The following is an 18,835-nucleotide window of genomic DNA, read 5'->3' as shown; positions in this document are numbered from 1 at the left end:
CTCCGTCCCAGTGTAGCCTCCTAATGTCCTGTTCACAATTTACTTTCCTACTTATTTTGGGTCATAAGCAAATTTGGCAACTACACCTCCGGCCCCTTCATCCCAGTCACTGATATCGGTTGTAAGGAGCTGAGGGCCCAGCGCTGATACCTGAGACATCACTCGACACATCACCATCCAGCGGAGATATACACAAACTGCGTCACACAGTCTCTCTCAGTCCCACTGAGAGCAAAGGACAGAACCCGGACTGTGACCCCCCTCACCTCCTCCCGGAGAGAGAGCCTGGACTGTAACCCCCCTCACCTCCTCCCGGAGACAGAGCCTGGACTGTGACCCCCCCTCACCCTCCTCCCGAGAGAGAGAGCCTGGACTGTGACCCCCCCTCGCCTCCTCCCAGAGACAGAGCCTGGACTGTGACCCCCCCTCACACCTCCTCCCGGAGACAGAGCCTGGACTGTGATCCCCCCTCACCTCCTCCCGGAGACAGAGCCTGGACTGTAACCCCCCCTCACACCTCCTCCCGGAGACAGAGCCTGGACTGTGATCCCCCCTCACCTCCTCCCGGAGACAGAGCCTGGACTGTGACCCCTTCTCACCTCCTCCCGGAGAGAGAGCCTGGACTGTGACCCCCCCTCACCTCCTCCCAGAGACAGAGCCTGGACTGTAACCCCCCCTCACCTCCTCCCGGAGACAGAGCCTGGACTGTGACCCCCCCTCACCTCCTCCCAGAGACAGAGCCTGGACTGTGACCCCCCCTCACCCCCTCCCAGAGACAGAGCCTGGACTGTGACCCCCCCTCACCTCCTCCCGGAGAGAGAGCCTGGACTGTGACCCCCCCTCGCCTCCTCCCAGAGACAGAGCCTGGACTGTGACCCCCCCTCACACCTCCTCCCGGAGAGAGAGCCCGGACTGTGACCCCCCCTCACACCTCCTCCCAGAGACAGAGCCTGGACTGTGACCCCCCCTCACCTCCTCCCAGAGACAGAGCCTGGACTGTGACCCCCCCTCACACCTCCTCCCGGAGACAGAGCCTGGACTGTGATCCCCCCTCACCTCCTCCCGGAGACAGAGCCTGGACTGTGACCCCCCCTCACCTCCTCCCAGAGACAGAGCCTGGACTGTAACCCCCCTCACCCCCTCCCAGAGACAGAGCCTGGACTGTAACCCCCCCCTCACACCTCCTCCCAGAGACAGAGCCTGGACTGTGATCCCCCCTCACCTCCTCCCAGAGACATAGCCTGGACTGTAACCCCCCTCACCTCCTCCCGGAGACAGAGCCTGGACTGTAACCCCACCTCACCTCCTCCCAGAGACAGAGCCTGGACTGTGACCCCCCTCACCTCCTCCCAGAGACAGAGCCCGGACTGTGACCCCCCCTCACCTCCTCCCAGAGACAGAGCCTGGACTGTAACCCCACCTCACCTCCTCCCAGAGACAGAGCCTGGACTGTGACCCCCCCTCACCTCCTCCCAGAGACAGAGCCTGGACTGTAACCCCCCCTCACCTCCTCCCAGAGACATAGCCTGGACTGTGACCCCCCCTCACCTCCTCCCAGAGACATAGCCTGGACTGTGACCCCCCCTCACCTCCTCCCAGAGACATAGCCCAGACTGTGACCCCCCCTCACCTCCTCCCGGAGACAGAGCCTGGACTGTGACCCCCCCTCACACCCCCTCCCAGAGACAGAGCCTGGACTGTAACCCCCCCTCACACCTCCTCCCAGAGACAGAGCCCGGACAGTGACCCCTCCTCACACCCTCCCAGAGACAGAGCCTGGACTGTGACCCCCCCTCACCCCCTCCCAGAGACAGAGCCTGGACTGTGACCCCCCCTCACCTCCTCCCGGAGACAGAGCCTGGACTGTAACCCCCCCTCACCTCCTCCCAGAGACAGAGCCTGGACTGTGATCCCCCCTCACCTCCTCCCGGAGACAGAGCCTGGACTGTAACCCCCCCTCACCTCCTCCCGGAGACAGAGCCTGGACTGTAACCCCACCTCACCTCCTCCCAGAGACAGAGCCTGGACTGTGACCCCCCCTCACACCTCCTCCCAGAGACAGAGCCTGGAATGTGACCCCCCCTCACCCCCTCCCAGAGACAGAGGCTGGACTGTAACCCCCCCTCACCTCCTCCCAGAGACATAGCCCGGACTGTAACCCCCCCTCACCCCCTCCCGGAGACAGAGCCTGGACTGTGACCCCCCCTCACCCCCTCCCAGAGACAGAGCCTGGACTGTGACCCCCCCTCACACCCCTCCCAGAGACAGAGCCTGGACTGTGACCCCCCCTCACCTCCTCCCAGAGACAGAGCCCGGACTGTAACCCCCCCTCACCCCCTCCCGGAGACAGAGCCCGGACTGTAACCCCCCCTCACCCCCTCCCAGAGACATAGCCCGGACTGTGACCCCCCCTCACCTCCTCCCAGAGACAGAGCCTGGACTGTGACCCCCCCTCACACCCTCCCAGAGACAGAGCCTGGACTGTAACCCCCCCTCACACCTCCTCCCAGAGACAGAGCCTGGACTGTGATCCCCCCTCACCTCCTCCCAGAGACATAGCCCGGACTGTAACCCCCCCTCACCCCCTCCCGGAGACAGAGCCTGGACTGTGACCCCCCCTCACCCCCTCCCAGAGACAGAGCCTGGACTGTGACCCCCCCTCACACCCTCCCAGAGACAGAGCCTGGACTGTGACCCCCCCTCACACCTCCTCCCAGAGACAGAGCCTGGAATGTGATCCCCCCTCACACCCTCCCAGAGACAGAGCCTGGACTGTAACCCCCCTCACACCTCCTCCCAGAGACATAGCCCTGGACTGTGACCCCCCCTCACCTCCTCCCAGAGACAGAGCCGGACTGTGACCCCCCCTCACCCCCTCCCAGAGACAGAGCCTGGACTGTAACCCCCCCTCACACCCTCCCAGAGACATAGCCTGGACTGTAACCCCCCCTCACACCTCCTCCAAGAGACAGAGCCTGGACTGTGACCCCCCCTCACCCCCTCCCAGAGACAGAGCCTGGACTGTGACCCCCCCTCACCTCCTCCCAGAGACAGAGCCTGGACTGTGACCCCCCCTCACACCCTCCCAGAGACAGAGCCCGGACTGTAACCCCCCCTCACACCTCCTCCCAGAGACAGAGCCTGGACTGTGACCCCCCCTCACCCCCTCCCAGAGACAGAGCCTGGACTGTGACCCCCCCTCACCTCCTCCCGGAGACAGAGCCCGGACTGTGACCCCCCCTCACACCTCCTCCCAGAGACAGAGCCTGGACTGTGACCCCCCCTCACCTCCTCCCAGAGACAGAGCCTGGACTGTGACCCCCCCTCACCTCCTCCCGGAGACAGAGCCTGGACTGTGACCCCCCCTCACCTCCTCCCGGAGACAGAGCCTGGACTGTAACCCCCCCTCACACCCTCCCAGAGACAGAGCCTGGACTGTAACCCCCCCTCACCCCCTCCCGGAGACAGAGCCTGGACTGTAACCCCCCCTCACCTCCTCCCAGAGACAGAACCCGGACTGTGACCTCCTCACCTCCTCCCGGAGAGAGAGCCTGGACTGTAACCCCCCTCACCTCCTCCCAGAGACAGAACCCGGACTGTGACCCCCCCTCACCTCCTCCCAGAGACAGAGCCTGGACTGTGACCCCCCCTCACCTCCTCCCAGAGACAGAGCCTGGACTGTAACCCCCCCTCACACCCTCCCAGAGACAGAGCCTGGACTGTAACCCCCCCTCACCCCCTCCCAGAGACAGAGCCTGGACTGTGACCCCCCCTCACACCTCCTCCCAGAGACAGAGCCTGGACTGTGACCCCCCCCTCACCTCCTCCCAGAGACAGAGCCTGGACTGTGACCCCCCCTCACCTCCTCCCAGAGACAGAGCCTGGACTGTGACCCCCCCTCACACCTCCTCCCAGAGACAGAGCCTGGACTGTGACCCCCCCCTCACCTCCTCCCAGAGACAGAGCCTGGACTGTGACCCCCCCTCACCTCCTCCCAGAGACAGAGCCCGGACTGTGACCCCCCCTCACCCCCTCCCAGAGACAGAACCCGGATTGTAACCCCCCCTCACACCCTCCCAGAGACAGAGCCCGGACTGTGACCCCCTGACCTCGGCCTCCGGCCCCTCAAGACTCACCTCATGTGGTCGTATTTCTTGAAGAGAGCATTGTACTCCACCGCTCGCTGCTGCAACTCCACATCCAGGCAACTCCCATAGATCGACACCACTCTCCGGATTCGGCTGTGGGGAGGGGGAGAAATCGGAGCAGGGTCACCCGGGGGAGAGAGGGAGGGAGGGAGAGAGAGAGTGTGAGACAGAGAGAGACAGAGAGAGAGAGAGAGAGACAGAGAGAGAGAGTGAGAGACAGAGAGAGGGAGAGAGAGGGAGAGAGAGAGAGAGACAGAGAGAGACAGAGAGAGTGAGAGAGACAGAGAGAGAGAGGGAGAGTGACAGAGAGAGAGACAGAGAGAGAGAGGGAGAGTGACAGAGAGAGAGACAGAGAGAGAGACAGAGACAGAGAGAGACAGAGAGAGAGACAGAGAGAGACAGAGAGAGAGAGAGAGACAGAGAGAGAGAGGGAGAGTGACAGAGAGAGGGAGAGAGACGGAGAGAAAGAGAGACAGAGAGAGAGAGAGAGAGAGACAGAGAGAGAGACAGAGAGAGAGAGGGAGAGTGACAGAGAGAGAGACAGAGAGAGAGACAGAGACAGAGAGAGACAGAGAGAGAGACAGAGAGAGAGACAGAGAGAGAGACAGAGAGAGAGAGGGAGAGTGACAGAGAGAGAGACAGAGAGAGAAACAGAGAGAGAGAGACAGAGAGAGACAGAGAGACAGAGACAGAGAGACAGAGGGAGAGAAAGACAGAGAGAGAGAGACAGAGAGAGAGACAGAGAAACAGAGAGAGAGAGACAGAGAGAGACAGAGAGAGAGAGAGAGAGAGACAGGGAGACAGAGGGAGAGAGAGACAGAGGGAGAGAGAGACAGAGAGTGAGAGACAAAGAGAGAGAGACAGAGAGAGAGACAGAGTGAGACAGAGAGAGAGTCAGAGAGAGAGACAGAGAGACAGAGTGAGACAAAGAGAGAGACAGAGAGAGAGAGACAGAGAGAGAGACAGAGTGAGAAAGAGAGAGAGAGACAGAGTGAGAAAGACAGAGAGAGAGACAGAGAGAGAGAGACAGAGAGAGAGTGAGACAGAGAGAGAGAGACAGAGTGAGACAGAGAGAGAGAGAGACAGAGAGAGACAGAGAGGGACAGAGAGAGAGACAGAGAGACAGAGAGAGAGGGACAGAGAGTGAGAGACAGAGTGAGAGAGAGAGACAGAGAGACAGAGAGTGAGAGACAAAGAGTGAGACAGAGAGAGAGAGAGAGGGTCAGAGAGAGACAGAGAGACAGAGAGAGAGGGACAGAGAGAGAGGGACAGAGAGAGAGGGACAGAGAGAGAGGGACAGAGAGACAGAGAGAGAGGGACAGAGAGAGAGGGACAGAGAGAGAGGGACAGAGAGACAGAGAGAGAGGGACAGAGAGAGAGACAGAGAGACAGAGAGAGAGGGACAGCAGCCTATCCATACCCGTGTGGGCCTCAAGACCAGGTCTCTGGGTGACTACCGGCCGGAGTGAGCCTCAGGGCTGTCCCACACCAGCAGTCACCTCCCTGAGGGCCTTCAGCCCCGCGGCTCAGGAAGATCAGGTCCCAACACACTCCTTCACACCCATAGCCCTCTTCAAACACGTCCCCATCACCCTCAGTACATTACCCCAAATATCGCAATCCCCACCCCCACTCTAACCCCGTGCTGTACATGTCCTGGGAGTGTTTGATGGGGACAGTGTAGCGGGAGCGTTACTCTGTATCTAACCCCGTGCTGTACCTGTCCTGGGAGTGTTTGATGGGGACAGTGTAGAGGGAGATTTACTCTGTATCTAACCCCGTGCTGTCTCTGTCCTGGGAGTGTTTGATGGGGACAGTGTAGAGGGAGATTTACTCTGTATCCAACCCCGTGCTGTACCTTTCCTGGGAGTGTTTGATGGGGACACTGTAGAGAGAGATTTACTCTGTATCTAACCCTTTCCTGTACCTGTCCTGGGAGTGTTTGATGGGGACAGTGTAGAGGGAGATTTACTCTGTATCTAAGCCCGTGCTGTACCTGTCCTGGGAGTGTTTGATGGGGACAGTGTAGCGGGAGCGTTACTCTGTATCTAACCCCGTGCTGTACCTGTCCTGGGAGTGTTTGATGGAGACGGTGTAGAGGGAGATTTCCACTGTTTGTAACCCTGTGTAACTACCGCCCCCCGCAACCTTGGACCTGACCAGTGCCCCGTGAATCCCCCTCGCGAGGCTGTGATCACTCACTCCACGTTCTCGTGAATCCGGGTGCTGAGTTTCATGAGGGCTGTCATCGCGTAGCCTCGCGTCGCCGGCAGGGACATATGTGATTGGAGGACAGTCTCCAGCACATCCAGGACCTCATCCTCTGTCACCTGTTCCAGAGTTTTGTTGGTGGGGTGGGGGGGGGGGGTAGAAATGGCAGACAGTGGAGACGGTTAAAATTCACAGAGGCAGAGGGCGCGAGGGACCGGAGTGGGAGGTCCCACCTCCAGCCTCTTCCCACTGGCTCCACCACTCACAACGTATATTCCAGTGATATCCCCCCACCACCCCCCCCCACGCCCCCGCAGCTCGCTTCCCGGCCAAATCCCTGCTCTACCCATTCATCTCGGAGTGAGCGCTCCTCGCCCGGATCCCTCCAATCAACAGCACGAGGATGATCAAACCTGGCTTATCGAGGAGAAGGGCAAATCTTCTCAGAATCATCGCACAGTGCAGAAGAGACCCTTCGGCCCATCGACTCTGCACCCGACACCGTGAGAAACCCCCTGACCTACCTCCCTAACCCCCGTTGACCAGCGCTTGGCCCCCACCGCCTTGAACATTACGAGGTGCCAAGCGCTCATCCAGGGGCTTTGTAAAGGATGTGAGGGTAACCCACCCTCCACCACCCTCCCAGGCAGCCCATTCCAGACCCTCACCACCCACTGGGTAAAAAAGTTTCTCCTCACATCCCCCCCTCCCTAAACCTCCTGCCCCCTCACCTTGAACTGATGCCCCCCTCGTGACTGTCCCTTCAACTAAGGGGAACAGCTGCTCCCCTACCCACCCTGTCCGTGCCCCTCATAATCTTGTCCACCTCGATCAGGTCGCCCCTCAGTCTTCTCTGCTCCAACGAAAACAATCCAAGTCTATCCGAACCTCTCTCCGTAACTTAAATGTTTCATCCCCCAGGCAACATCCTGGTGAATCTCCTCTGCACCCCCTCCAGTGCAATCACATCCTTCCTATCATGTGGTGACCAGAATTGCACCCAGTACTCCAGCTGTGGCCTGACCAAGGGTCTACACAACTCCAACATCACCTCCCTACTTTTGTCATCTGTGCCTCGATTGATAAAGGCAAGTGTCTCCTGTGCCTTTTTCACCGCCCCCACTAACATGTCTCTCCTCCTTCAGAGATCTATGGACACACACACACACGCCAAGGTCGCTTTGTCCCTCAGAACTTCCTAGTGCCATGCCGTTCATTCAATACTTCCTTGTCTCATTGACATCCAGTATGAAATATCAACATATAATTATTCTTTCCAGATAGTTTAACACTCAAACACACATGCTGACACACACACACACACACGCTGACACACACACACACACGCTGACACACACACACATAGACACACACACACGCTGACACACACACACACACACGCTGACACACACACACACATAGACACACACACACGCTGACACACACACACACACACACACAAACACACACACAGACACACACAAATACTGACACACACACACTGACACACACACACCCTGAAACACACACACACACTGACACACACACACACACACAGACACACACACACACCCTGAAATACACACACACTGACACACACACGCACACAGGCACACACACACGCACACAGACACACACACACACACGCAGACACACATACACACTGACACACACACACACACACACTGACATGCACAAACTGATACACACATGCTGACACACACACAAACAGACACACACACACACTGACACACACACTGACACACACACACACCCTGAAATACACACACACTGACGCACACACACACTGACACACACACACACATAGATACACACACACGCACTGACACACACACACTGACACACACACACACACACACACATGCAGACACACACACGCACACACAGACACACACACGCAGACACACACACGCACTGACACACACAAGCACACACTGACATGCACAAACTGACACACACATGCTGACACACACACAAACAGACACACACACACACTGACACACACACACACACCCTGAAATACACACACACTGACACACACACACACTGACACACACACACACACATAGATACACACACACGCACTGACACACACACACTGACACACACACACACACACACGCAGACACACACACGCACACACAGACACACACACACACGCAGACACACACACACGCACTGACACACACAAGCACACACTGACATGCACAAACTGACACACACATGCTGACACACACACAAACAGACACACACACACACACACTGACACACTCACACACACACCAACACACACACACACACACACACACTGACACACACACAAACACTCACACACACACACAGACACACACACACACACATGCTGACACACACACACACACACAGACATGCACACACACACAGACACACACACACACAGATACACACACACACACACGCACTGACACACACACACACAGACACACACACACACGCACACACACACACACACTGACACACACACACACACACACAGACACTCACACACACACACACACACACTGACACACACACACAGACATGCACACACACACAGACACACACACACTGACACACACACACACGCACACACACACACACACACACACACACACAGACACACACACACACGCACACACACACACACACACACACTGACACACACACACACACACACACACAGACACACACACACAGACACACACACACTGACACACACACACACACACACACACAGACACACACACACATGTAATGTGATAGGAAATTTGAAAGTGGATCCGCTGGGATATGTACTGACCTGGATAGGTTCCACCTCCTCACATTTTCCAGAAATGAGGAGGTCCCCATATTCCCCAATACACCATGAGGCCACTTGGACCAGCGGCTGCTACACAGACAGAACAGAGGAGAGGTTAGTGACATAGCATCAATATTACTATGCAGAGAGAAGACAGTACCAGCGGAGAGACTGCGCGCTGCACTGTCGGAGGGTCAGTGCTGAGGGAGAGCCACACTGTTGGAGGGTCAGTGCTGAGGGAGAGACGCACTGTCAGAGGGTCAGTGCTGAGGGAGTGCCGCACTGTCAGAGGGTCAGTACTGAGGGAACGCCGCACTGTCGGAGGGTCAACGCTGAGGGAGAGCCGCACTGTCGGAGGGTCAGTGCTGAGGGAGAGCCGCACTGTCAGAGGGTAAGTGCTGAGGGAGAGCCGCACTGTCGGAGAGTCAGTGTTGAGGGAGAGCCGCACTGTCTGAGGGTCAGTACTGAGGGAGAGCCGCACTGTCGGAGGGTCAGTGTTGAGGGAGAGCCGCACTATCGGAGGGTCAGTACTGAGGGAGAGCCGCACTGTCGGAGGGTCAGTGCTGAGGGAGAGCCGCACTGTCAGAGGGTAAGTGCTGAGGGAGAGCCGCACTGTCGGAGAGTCAGTGTTGAGGGAGAGCCGCACTGTCTGAGGGTCAGTACTGAGGGAGAGCCGCACTGTCGGAGGGTCAGTGCTGAGGGAGAGCCGCACTGTGGGAGGGTCAATGCTGAGGGAGAGCCACGCTGTCGGAGGGTCAGTGCTGAGGGAGAGCCGCACTATCGGAGGGTCAGTGCTGAGGGAGAGCCGCACTGTCGGAGGGTCAGTGCTGAGGGAGAGCCGCACTGTCGGAGGGTCAGTGCTGAGGGAGTGCCGCACTGTCGGAGGGTCAGTGCTGAGGGAGAGCCGCACTGTCGGAGGGTCAGTGCTGAGGGAGAGCCGCACTGTCGGAGGGTCAGTGCTGAGGGAGAGCTTCACTGTCGGAGGGTCAGTGCTGAGGGAGAGCCGCACTGTCGGAGGGTCAGTGCTGAGGGGGAGCCGTACTGTCGGAGGGTCAGTGCTGAGGGAGAGCCGCACTGTCGGAGGGTCAGTGCTGAGGGGGAGCCGCACTGTCGGAGGGTCAGTACTGAGGGAGAGCCGCACTGTCGGAGGGTCAGTGCAGAGGGAGAGCTGCACTGTCGGAGGGTCAGTGCTGAGGGAGAGCCGCACTGTCGGAGGGTCAGTGCTGAGGGAGAGCCGCACTGTCAGAGGGTCAGTGCTGAGGGAGAGACGCACTGTCGGAGGGTCAGTGCTGAGGGAGAGCTGCACTGTCGGAGGGTCAGCGCTGAGGGAGGAGCCGCACTGTCGGAGGGTCAGTGCTGAGGGAGAGCCGCACTGTCGGAGGGTCAGTGCTGAGGGAGAGCCGCACTGTCGGAGGGTCAGTGCTGAGGGAGAGCCGCACTGTCGGAGGGTCAGTGCTGAGGGAGCACCATCTCTATTTCTGACCTTGCTGTCTGCAATTCTGCCACCATCTCAGTATCTCTGTGTTTTGCTCTGCCACTCTTGACTTCTCCACGTCTCTCCACTCTTGCGATCTCTGTCTGTTTCTCTCTCCATTCTCTCAGTTTGCCTCTCTCTCCCTGTCTCATTCTCTCTTTCTCTCTCTCTCTCTGTATCTCTCTCTCCCTTTGTCTCTGTCTCTCTTGCTTCGTGTCCCTCTCTCTCTCTCTCTGCACCTCTATCTCCCTCTGTGTCTCTTTCTCTCTCTGTCTCTTTCTGTTTCTCTCTCTTCCTGTCTCTGTCTGCCTCTTGCTCCCTCACTCTCTCTCTTTCTCTGTCTCTCTCTCAGTCTCTCTCTCTCTCTGCACTGTCCCTGTCTCTGTCTCTTTCTGTATTTCACTCTCTCTCTGTCTCTCTCTCTCTTCCACTGTCTCTCTCTGTCTCTCTCTCTCTCTCTGGATCTCTGTCTCTCTCTCTCTTCCACTGTCTCTCTCTCCTTGCACTCTCTCTCTCACAGTCTCTCTCTCTCTCTCTGTATCTCTCTGTCTCTCTCTCTCTCTGTCTCTCTCTCTCTCCCAATGTCTCTCTCTGTCTCTCCTTGTCTCTGTTTCTCTCTGTCTGTCTGTCTCTCTCTCTCTCGCTGTCTCTCTCTCACTGTCTCTCTCTCTCTCTGTCTCTCGCTCTGTCTCTCTCTCTGTATCTCTGTCTCTCTCTCTCTGTCTCTCTCTGTATCTCTCTGTCTCTCTCTCTGTCTCTCTCTCTCTCTCTTCCACTGTCCCTCTCTGTCTTTCCTTGTCTCTGTCTCTCTCTGTCTCTGTCTGTCTCTCCCTCTCTGTCTCTCTCCCTTTGCCTCTTTCCCCCTTTCTCTCCCACTTTGTCCCTCACTCTCTCCCTTAGTCTGTCACCTTCTCTCTCTCTCTCTCTCTGTGTCCCTCCACCTCGCTCTCTCTCTCTCTCTATCCCCTCCTCTGACGGCAGACGTGCTGGGATTATCGTCTGACAGCGTCAGGGGGAGGTGGGGGTGGGGGGTACCAGGAGAGCGGGAGCTGGGTTCTGTCCCCTTACCTGGGAGATGTCCATTTCCAGCGCTGTGTAGAGTGTGTGCACCGTATAAGCGTGTAAATCCCCGGCACTGGTGATCAGTTGGATGAGGTTGGGAACTGCATCGTCCCGGACATAGCTGCCTGCCTGCGCCAGACAAAATCAGAGATGTGTACCCCGTACGTTTCGGTGGCTGGAACGCGGAGAGACGTTTATATAAAATAAAGGGGACACTTCGACATGGGGAGGTGGGTGAGTCTGCAGCAGAGAGAGCTGGGCATTTCTGCGTACAGATCAATCGGGGGTGGTAGGACAGGTGGGGATAGCGGTGAATGAAGCAGACAGCGTCCTGGGCTTTATTAACAGGGGCAGAGGGTACAAGGAGCGGGGAGGTTATGTTGAACTTGTATAAGACACGAGTTTGGCCACAGCTGGAGCGTTGTGTCCAGTCCTGGGCTCCGCACTTTAGGGAGAGGGTGAAGGTGTCGGAAAGAGTGCCAATTCCAAGGAACTTTCCAGAAGCCAAGACGTGACCAGCCATAAAAGGAGATCTCGGAGGGTTGTAGGGGGCTGGAGGAGGTTACAGAGATAGGGAGGGGTGTAGGGGGTTGGAGGAGGTTACAGAGATAGGGAGGGGTGTAGGGACTGGAGGAGGTTACAGAGATAGGGAGGGGTATAGAGGCTGGAGGAGGTTACAGAGATAGGGAGGGGTGTAGGGGGCTGTAGGAGGTTACAGGGATAGGGAAGGGTGTAGGAGGCTGGAGGAGGTTACAGAGATAGGGAGGGGTGTAGGGGGCTGGAGGAGTTTACAGAGATAGGGAGGGGTGTAGGAGGCTGGAGGAGGTTACAGAGATTAGGAGGGTTGTAGGGACTGGAGGACGTTAGGGAGATAGTGAGTGTGTGAGTCGAGGGGAGGGATTGGGAACACCGATGTGAATTTGGAGGTTGAGGTGTTTCTGGGCCGAGGGTTGAGGCGGGTCCGAGGATCCCTCTGCAGAGGGAGGTTACTCACTGTGGTCAGGACTCTCATGATGGTGTCAATGTGCCAGCGCTTTGAGGGGGAATACCTGTGGATGGAGAGGGAGAAGCTTCAGCACTCGCCTCACCCCTTCCCTCAATCCCTCATCCTCACCCCTTCCCTCACCCCCTCACCCTCACACCTTCTCTCACTCCCACACCCTCACCCCTTCCCTCACTCCCACACCTCACCCCTTCTCTCACTCCCGCACCTCACCCCTTCCCTCACTCCCTCACCTCACCTCTTCCCTCACTCCCTCACCGTCATCCCTGCCCTCACTCATTCACCCTCAACCCTTCCCTCACACCCCCACCTCACCACTTCCCTCACTCCCACAACTCACCCCTTCCCTCATTCCCACACCTCACCACTTCCCTCACTCCCTCACAATAAGCCCTTCCCTCACTCCCTCACTCAGCCCTTCCCTCCATCCCACACCTCGCCCCTTCCCTCACTCCCACACCCTCACCCCTTCCCTCACTCCCACACACTCACCCCTTCCCTCACCCGCACACCTCACCCCTTCCCTCAATCCAACAACCTCACCCCTTCCCTCACTCCCTCACCTCACCCCTTCCCTCACTCCCTCACCTCACCCCTTCCCTCACTCTATCACCTCACCCCTTCCATCACTCCCACACCCTCACCACTTCTATCACTCCCTCACCTCACCCCTTCCCTCACTCCCACACCTCACCCCTTCACTCACTCCAACACCCTCACCCCTTCCCTCACTCAATCACCCTCACCCATTCCCTCACTCCATCACCTCACCCCTTCCCTCACTCCCACACCTCACCCCTTCCCTCTCTCCCACAACTCACCACTTCCCTCACTCCCACACCTCACCCCTTCCTTCACTCCAACACCCTCACTCCTTCCCTCACACCCACACCTCACCCCGTCCCTCACCCCCACACCTCACACCTTCCCTCACTCCCTCACCCTCACCCCTTACTCACTCCCTCACCTCACCCCTTGCCTAACTCCACACCTCAGCCCTTCCCTCACTCCCACACCTCAACGCTTCCCCCAGTCCCTCACCCTCACCACTTCCCTCACTCCCTCACCTCAGGCAATCCGTCACTCCCTCATCTCTCCCCGTCCCTCACTCCCTCACCTCACCACTTCCCTCACTCCCAGACCTCACCACTTCCCTCACTGCCTCACCTCACCCCTTCCCTCACTCCAACACCCTCACTCCTTCCCTCAATCCCACACCCTCACCCCTTTCTTTCACTCCCACACCCTCACCCCTTCCTGCACTCCCACACCTCACCCCTTCCCTCACTCCAACCTCACCCCTTCCCTAACTCCCTCACCTCACCCGTTCCCTCACTCCCACACCCTCAACCCTTCCCTCACTCCCTCACCTCACCCCTTCCCTCACTCCCTCACCTCACCCCTTCCCTCACTCCCACAACTCACCCCTTCCCTCACTCCCACACCTCACCCCTTCCCTCACCCCTTCCCTCACTCCATCACCTCACCCCTTCCCTCACTCCCTCACCTCACCCCTTCCCTCACTCCCACAACTCACCCCTTCCCTCACTCCCACACCTCACCCCTTCCCTCACTCCCTCACTTCACCCCTTCCCTCACTCCCTCAACTATCCCCTTCCTTCATTCCCACACCTCACACCTTCCCTCACTCCCTCACCCGCTGCACTTTCCTCACTCGCACACCTCAACCCTTCCCTCACTCCATCATCTCACCCCTTCCCTCGCTCCCTCAGCTCACCCATTCACTCACTCCCACACCTCAACCCTTCCCTCACTCCCTGAACTCACCCCTTCCCTCAATCCCTCACCTCACCCCTTCCCTCACTCGCACACCTCAACTATTCCCTCAATCCCACACCCTCACCCCTTCCCTCACTCCAACACCCTCACCCCTTCCCTCACTCGCACACCTCACCCCTTCCCTCACTCCAACACACTCACCCCTTCCCTCACTCCCACACCTCACCCCTTCCCTCACTCCCACACCTCACCCCTTCCCTCACTCCCACACCCTCACCCCTTCCCTCACTCCCTGAACTCACCCCTTCCCTCAATCCCTCACCTCACCCCTTCCCTCACTCCCTCACCTCACCCCTTCACTCACTCAATCACCCTCACCCATTCCCTCACTCCCTCACCTCACCCCTTCCCTCACTCAAACACCCTCACCCCTTCCCTCACTCCCTCACCTCACCCCTTCCCTCACTCCCACACCTCACCCCTTCCCTCACTCCCACACCTCACCCCTTCCCTCACTCCCACACCCTCACCCCTTCCCTCACTCCCTCACCTCACCCCTTCCCTCACTCCCACACCCTCACCCCTTCCCTCACTCCCACACCCTCACCCCTTCCCTCTCTCCCAAACCTCACCCCTTCCCTCACTCCCACACCCTCGCCCCTTCCCTCACTCCCACACCTCACCCCGTCCCTCACTCCCTCACCTCACCCCTTACTCACTCCCTCACCTCACACCTTCCCTCACTCCCTCACCCTCACCCCTTCCCTCACACCCACACCTCACACCGTCCCTCACTCCCTCACCCTCACCGCTTACTCACTCCCTCACCTCACCCCTTCCCTAACTCCCACACCCTCACCCCTTCCCTCACTCCCTCACATCACCCCTTCCCTCAAAACCACAACTCACCCCTTCACTCACTCCAACAACCTCACCCCTTCGCTCACTCCAACACCCTCACCCCTTCCCTCACTCCCACAACTCACCCCTTCCCTCACTCCCACACCCTCACCCAATCCCTCACTCCCACACCCTCACCCAATCCCTCAATCCCACACCCTCACCACTTCCATCACTCCCACACCTCACCCCTTCCCTCTCTACCACAACTCACCCCTTCCCTCAATCCCTCACCCTCACCCCTTCCCTCACTCCCACACCCTCACCCCTTCCCTCACTCCCACACCTCACCCCTTCCCTCACTCCCACACCTCACCCCTTCCCTCTCTCCCACAACTCACCCCTTCCCTCACTCCCTCACCTCACCCCTTCACTCACTCCCACACCTCACCCATTCACTCACACCCTCACCCTCACCTCTTCCCTCACTCCCACACCTCACCCCTTCCTTCACTCCCTCACCATCCCCCTTCCCTCACTCCCACACCCTCACCCCTTCCCTCACTCCCACATCTCACCCCTTCCCTCACTCCCACACCTCACCCCTTCCCTCAATCCCTCACCTCACCCCTTGCCTCACTCGCACACCTCAACTCTTCCCTCAATCCCACACCTCACCCCTTCCCTCAATTCCACACCTCACCCCTTCCCTCACTCCCTCACCTCACCCCTTCCCTCACTCCAACACCCTCACCCCGTCCCTCACACCCACACCTCACCCCGTCCCTCACTCCCTCACCCTCACCGCTTACTCACTCCCTCACCTCACCACTTCCCTCACTCCCACACCCTCACCCCTTCCCTCACTCCCTCACAACACCCCTTCCCTCACAACCACAACTCACCCCTTCACTCACTCCAACAACCTCACCCCTTCGCTCACTCCAACCCCCTCACCCCTTCCCTAACTCCCACACCTCACCCCTTCCCTCACTCACACATCACACCCCTTCCCTCACTCCCTCAATTCACCCCTTCCCTCACTTCCTCACCTCACAGCTTCCCTCACTCCCTCACCCTCACCCCTTACTCACTCCCTCACCTCACCCCTTGCCTAACTGCACACCTCACCCCTTCCCTCACTCCCACACCTCAACGCTTCCCCCAGTCCCTCACCCTCACCACTTCCCTCACTCCCTCACCTCACGCAATCCCTCACTCCCTCATCTCTCCCCGTCCCTCACACCCTCACCTCACCCCTTCCCTCACTCCCACACCTCACCCCGTCCCTCACTCTCACACCTCACACCTTCCCTCACTCCCTCACCCTCACCCCTTACTCACTCCCTCACCTCAACCCTTGCCTAACTCCACACCTCACCCCTTCCCTCACTCCCTCACCCTCACCCCTTCCCTCACTCCCTCACCTCACCCCTTCCCTCACTCCCACACCTCAACGCTTCCCCCAGTCCCTCACCCTCACCACTTCCCTCACTCCCTCACCTCACGCAATCCCTCACTCCCTCATCTCTCCCCGTCCCTCTCTCCCTCACCTCACCCCTTCCCTCACTCCCACACCTCACCCCTTCCCTCACTCCCTCATCTCAACCCTTCCCTCACTCCGACACCCTCACCCCTTCCCTCACTCCCTCACCCTCACCCCTTCCCTCATCCCTCACCTCACCCCTTCCCTCACTCCCACGACTCACCCCTTCCCTAACTCCCTCACCCTCACCCCTTCCCTGACTCCCACACCCTCACCCCTTCCCTCACTCCCACACCTCACCCCTTCCCTCACTCCCTTACCCTCACCCCTTCCCTCACTCCCACACCTCACCCCTTCCCTCACTCCCTTACCCTCACCCCTTCCCTCACTCCCTTAACCTCACCCCTTCCCTCAATCCCTCACCTCACCCCTTCCCTCACTCCAACACCCTCACCCCGTCCCTCACACCCACACCTCACCCCGTCCCTCACTCCCTCACCCTCACCGCTTACTCACTCCCTCACCTCACCACTTCCCTCACTCCCACACCCTCACCCCTTCCCTCACTCCCTCACAACACCCCTTCCCTCACAACCACAACTCACCCCTTCACTCACTCCAACAACCTCACCCCTTCGCTCACTCCAACCCCCTCACCCCTTCCCTAACTCCCACACCTCACCCCTTCCCTCACTCACACATCACACCCCTTCCCTCACTCCCTCAATTCACCCCTTCCCTCACTTCCTCACCTCACAGCCTCCCTCACTCCCTCACCCTCACCCCTTACTCACTCCCTCACCTCACCCCTTCCCTCACTCCCACACCTCAACGCTTCCCCCAGTCCCTCACCTTCACCACTTCCCTCACTCCCTCACCTCACGCAATCCCTCACTCCCTCATCTCTCCCCGTCCCTCACACCCTCACCTCACCCCTTCCCTCACTCCCACACCTCACCCCGTCCCTCACTCTCACACCTCACACCTTCCCTCACTACCTCACCCTCACCCCTTACTCACTCCCTCACCTCAACCCTTGCCTAACTCCACACCTCACCCCTTCCCTCACTCCCTCACCCTCACCCCTTCCCTCACTCCCTCACCTCACCCCTTCCCTCACTCCCACACCTCAACGCTTCCCCCAGTCCCTCACCCTCACCACTTCCCTCACTCCCTCACCTCACGCAATCCCTCACTCCCTCATCTCTCCCCGTCCCTCTCTCCCTCACCTCACCCCTTCCCTCACTCCCACACCTCACCCCTTCCCTCACTCCCTCATCTCAACCCTTCCCTCACTCCGACACCCTCACCCCTTCCCTCACTCCCTCACCCTCACCCCTTCCCTCATCCCTCACCTCACCCCTTCCCTCACTCCCACGACTCACCCCTTCCCTAACTCCCTCACCCTCACCCCTTCCCTGACTCCCACACCCTCACCCCTTCCCTCACTCCCACACCTCACCCCTTCCCTCACTCCCTTACCCTCACCCCTTCCCTCACTCCCACACCTCACCCCTTCCCTCACTCCCTTACCCTCACCCCTTCCCTCACTCCCTTAACCTCACCCCTTCCCTCAATCCCTCACCTCACCCCTTCCCTCACTCCCACACCCTCACCCCTTCCCTCACTCCCACACCCTCACCCCTTCCCTCACTCCCACACCTCACGCCTTCCCTCACTCCCACACCTCAATCCTTCCCTCACTCCCTCACCCTCACGCCTTCCCTCATTCTCTCACCTCACCCCTTCCCTCACTCCCACACCTCACCCCTTCCCTCACTCCCACACCCTCACCCCTTCCCTCACTCCCACACCCTCACCCCTTCCCTCACTCCCACACCTCACCCCTTCCCTCACTCCCTGACCTCACCCCTTCCCTCACTCCCTCACCTCATCCGTTCCTTCACTCCAACACCCTCACCCCTTCCCTCACTCCCTCACCTCACCCCGTCCCTCACTCCCTCACCCTCACCCCTTACTCACTCCCTCACCTCACCCCTTCCCTCACTCCCACACCCTCACCCCTTCCCTC

General features: G+C 59.0%; 1 protein-coding gene across 3 annotated transcripts in view; it reads right to left on the bottom strand.

The window, feature by feature from the left end:
* LOC121270487 (AP-1 complex subunit gamma-1-like) overlaps nucleotides 1–18,835 on the bottom strand; it is a 180,740-nt gene that overhangs the window by 13,395 nt on the left and 148,510 nt on the right. For all 3 annotated transcript variants that reach the window (XM_041175809.1, XM_041175811.1, XM_041175810.1), the window contains exons 13-17: nucleotides 12,729–12,783; nucleotides 11,741–11,863; nucleotides 9,199–9,288; nucleotides 6,351–6,478; nucleotides 4,137–4,241 (exon numbers count right to left, since the gene is read on the bottom strand). In XM_041175809.1, the coding sequence (XP_041031743.1) occupies nucleotides 4,137–4,241; nucleotides 6,351–6,478; nucleotides 9,199–9,288; nucleotides 11,741–11,863; nucleotides 12,729–12,783 (501 nt within the window). The remainder of the gene's footprint in view (nucleotides 1–4,136; nucleotides 4,242–6,350; nucleotides 6,479–9,198; nucleotides 9,289–11,740; nucleotides 11,864–12,728; nucleotides 12,784–18,835) is intronic.

The sequence above is a fragment of the Carcharodon carcharias genome, chromosome 27 (assembly GCF_017639515.1).
Source record: "Carcharodon carcharias isolate sCarCar2 chromosome 27, sCarCar2.pri, whole genome shotgun sequence".
Lineage (NCBI taxonomy): Eukaryota > Metazoa > Chordata > Chondrichthyes > Lamniformes > Lamnidae > Carcharodon > Carcharodon carcharias.
The sequence above is the reverse complement of the archived record's forward strand: the minus strand, read 5'-3'. Positions and strand labels throughout refer to the sequence as shown.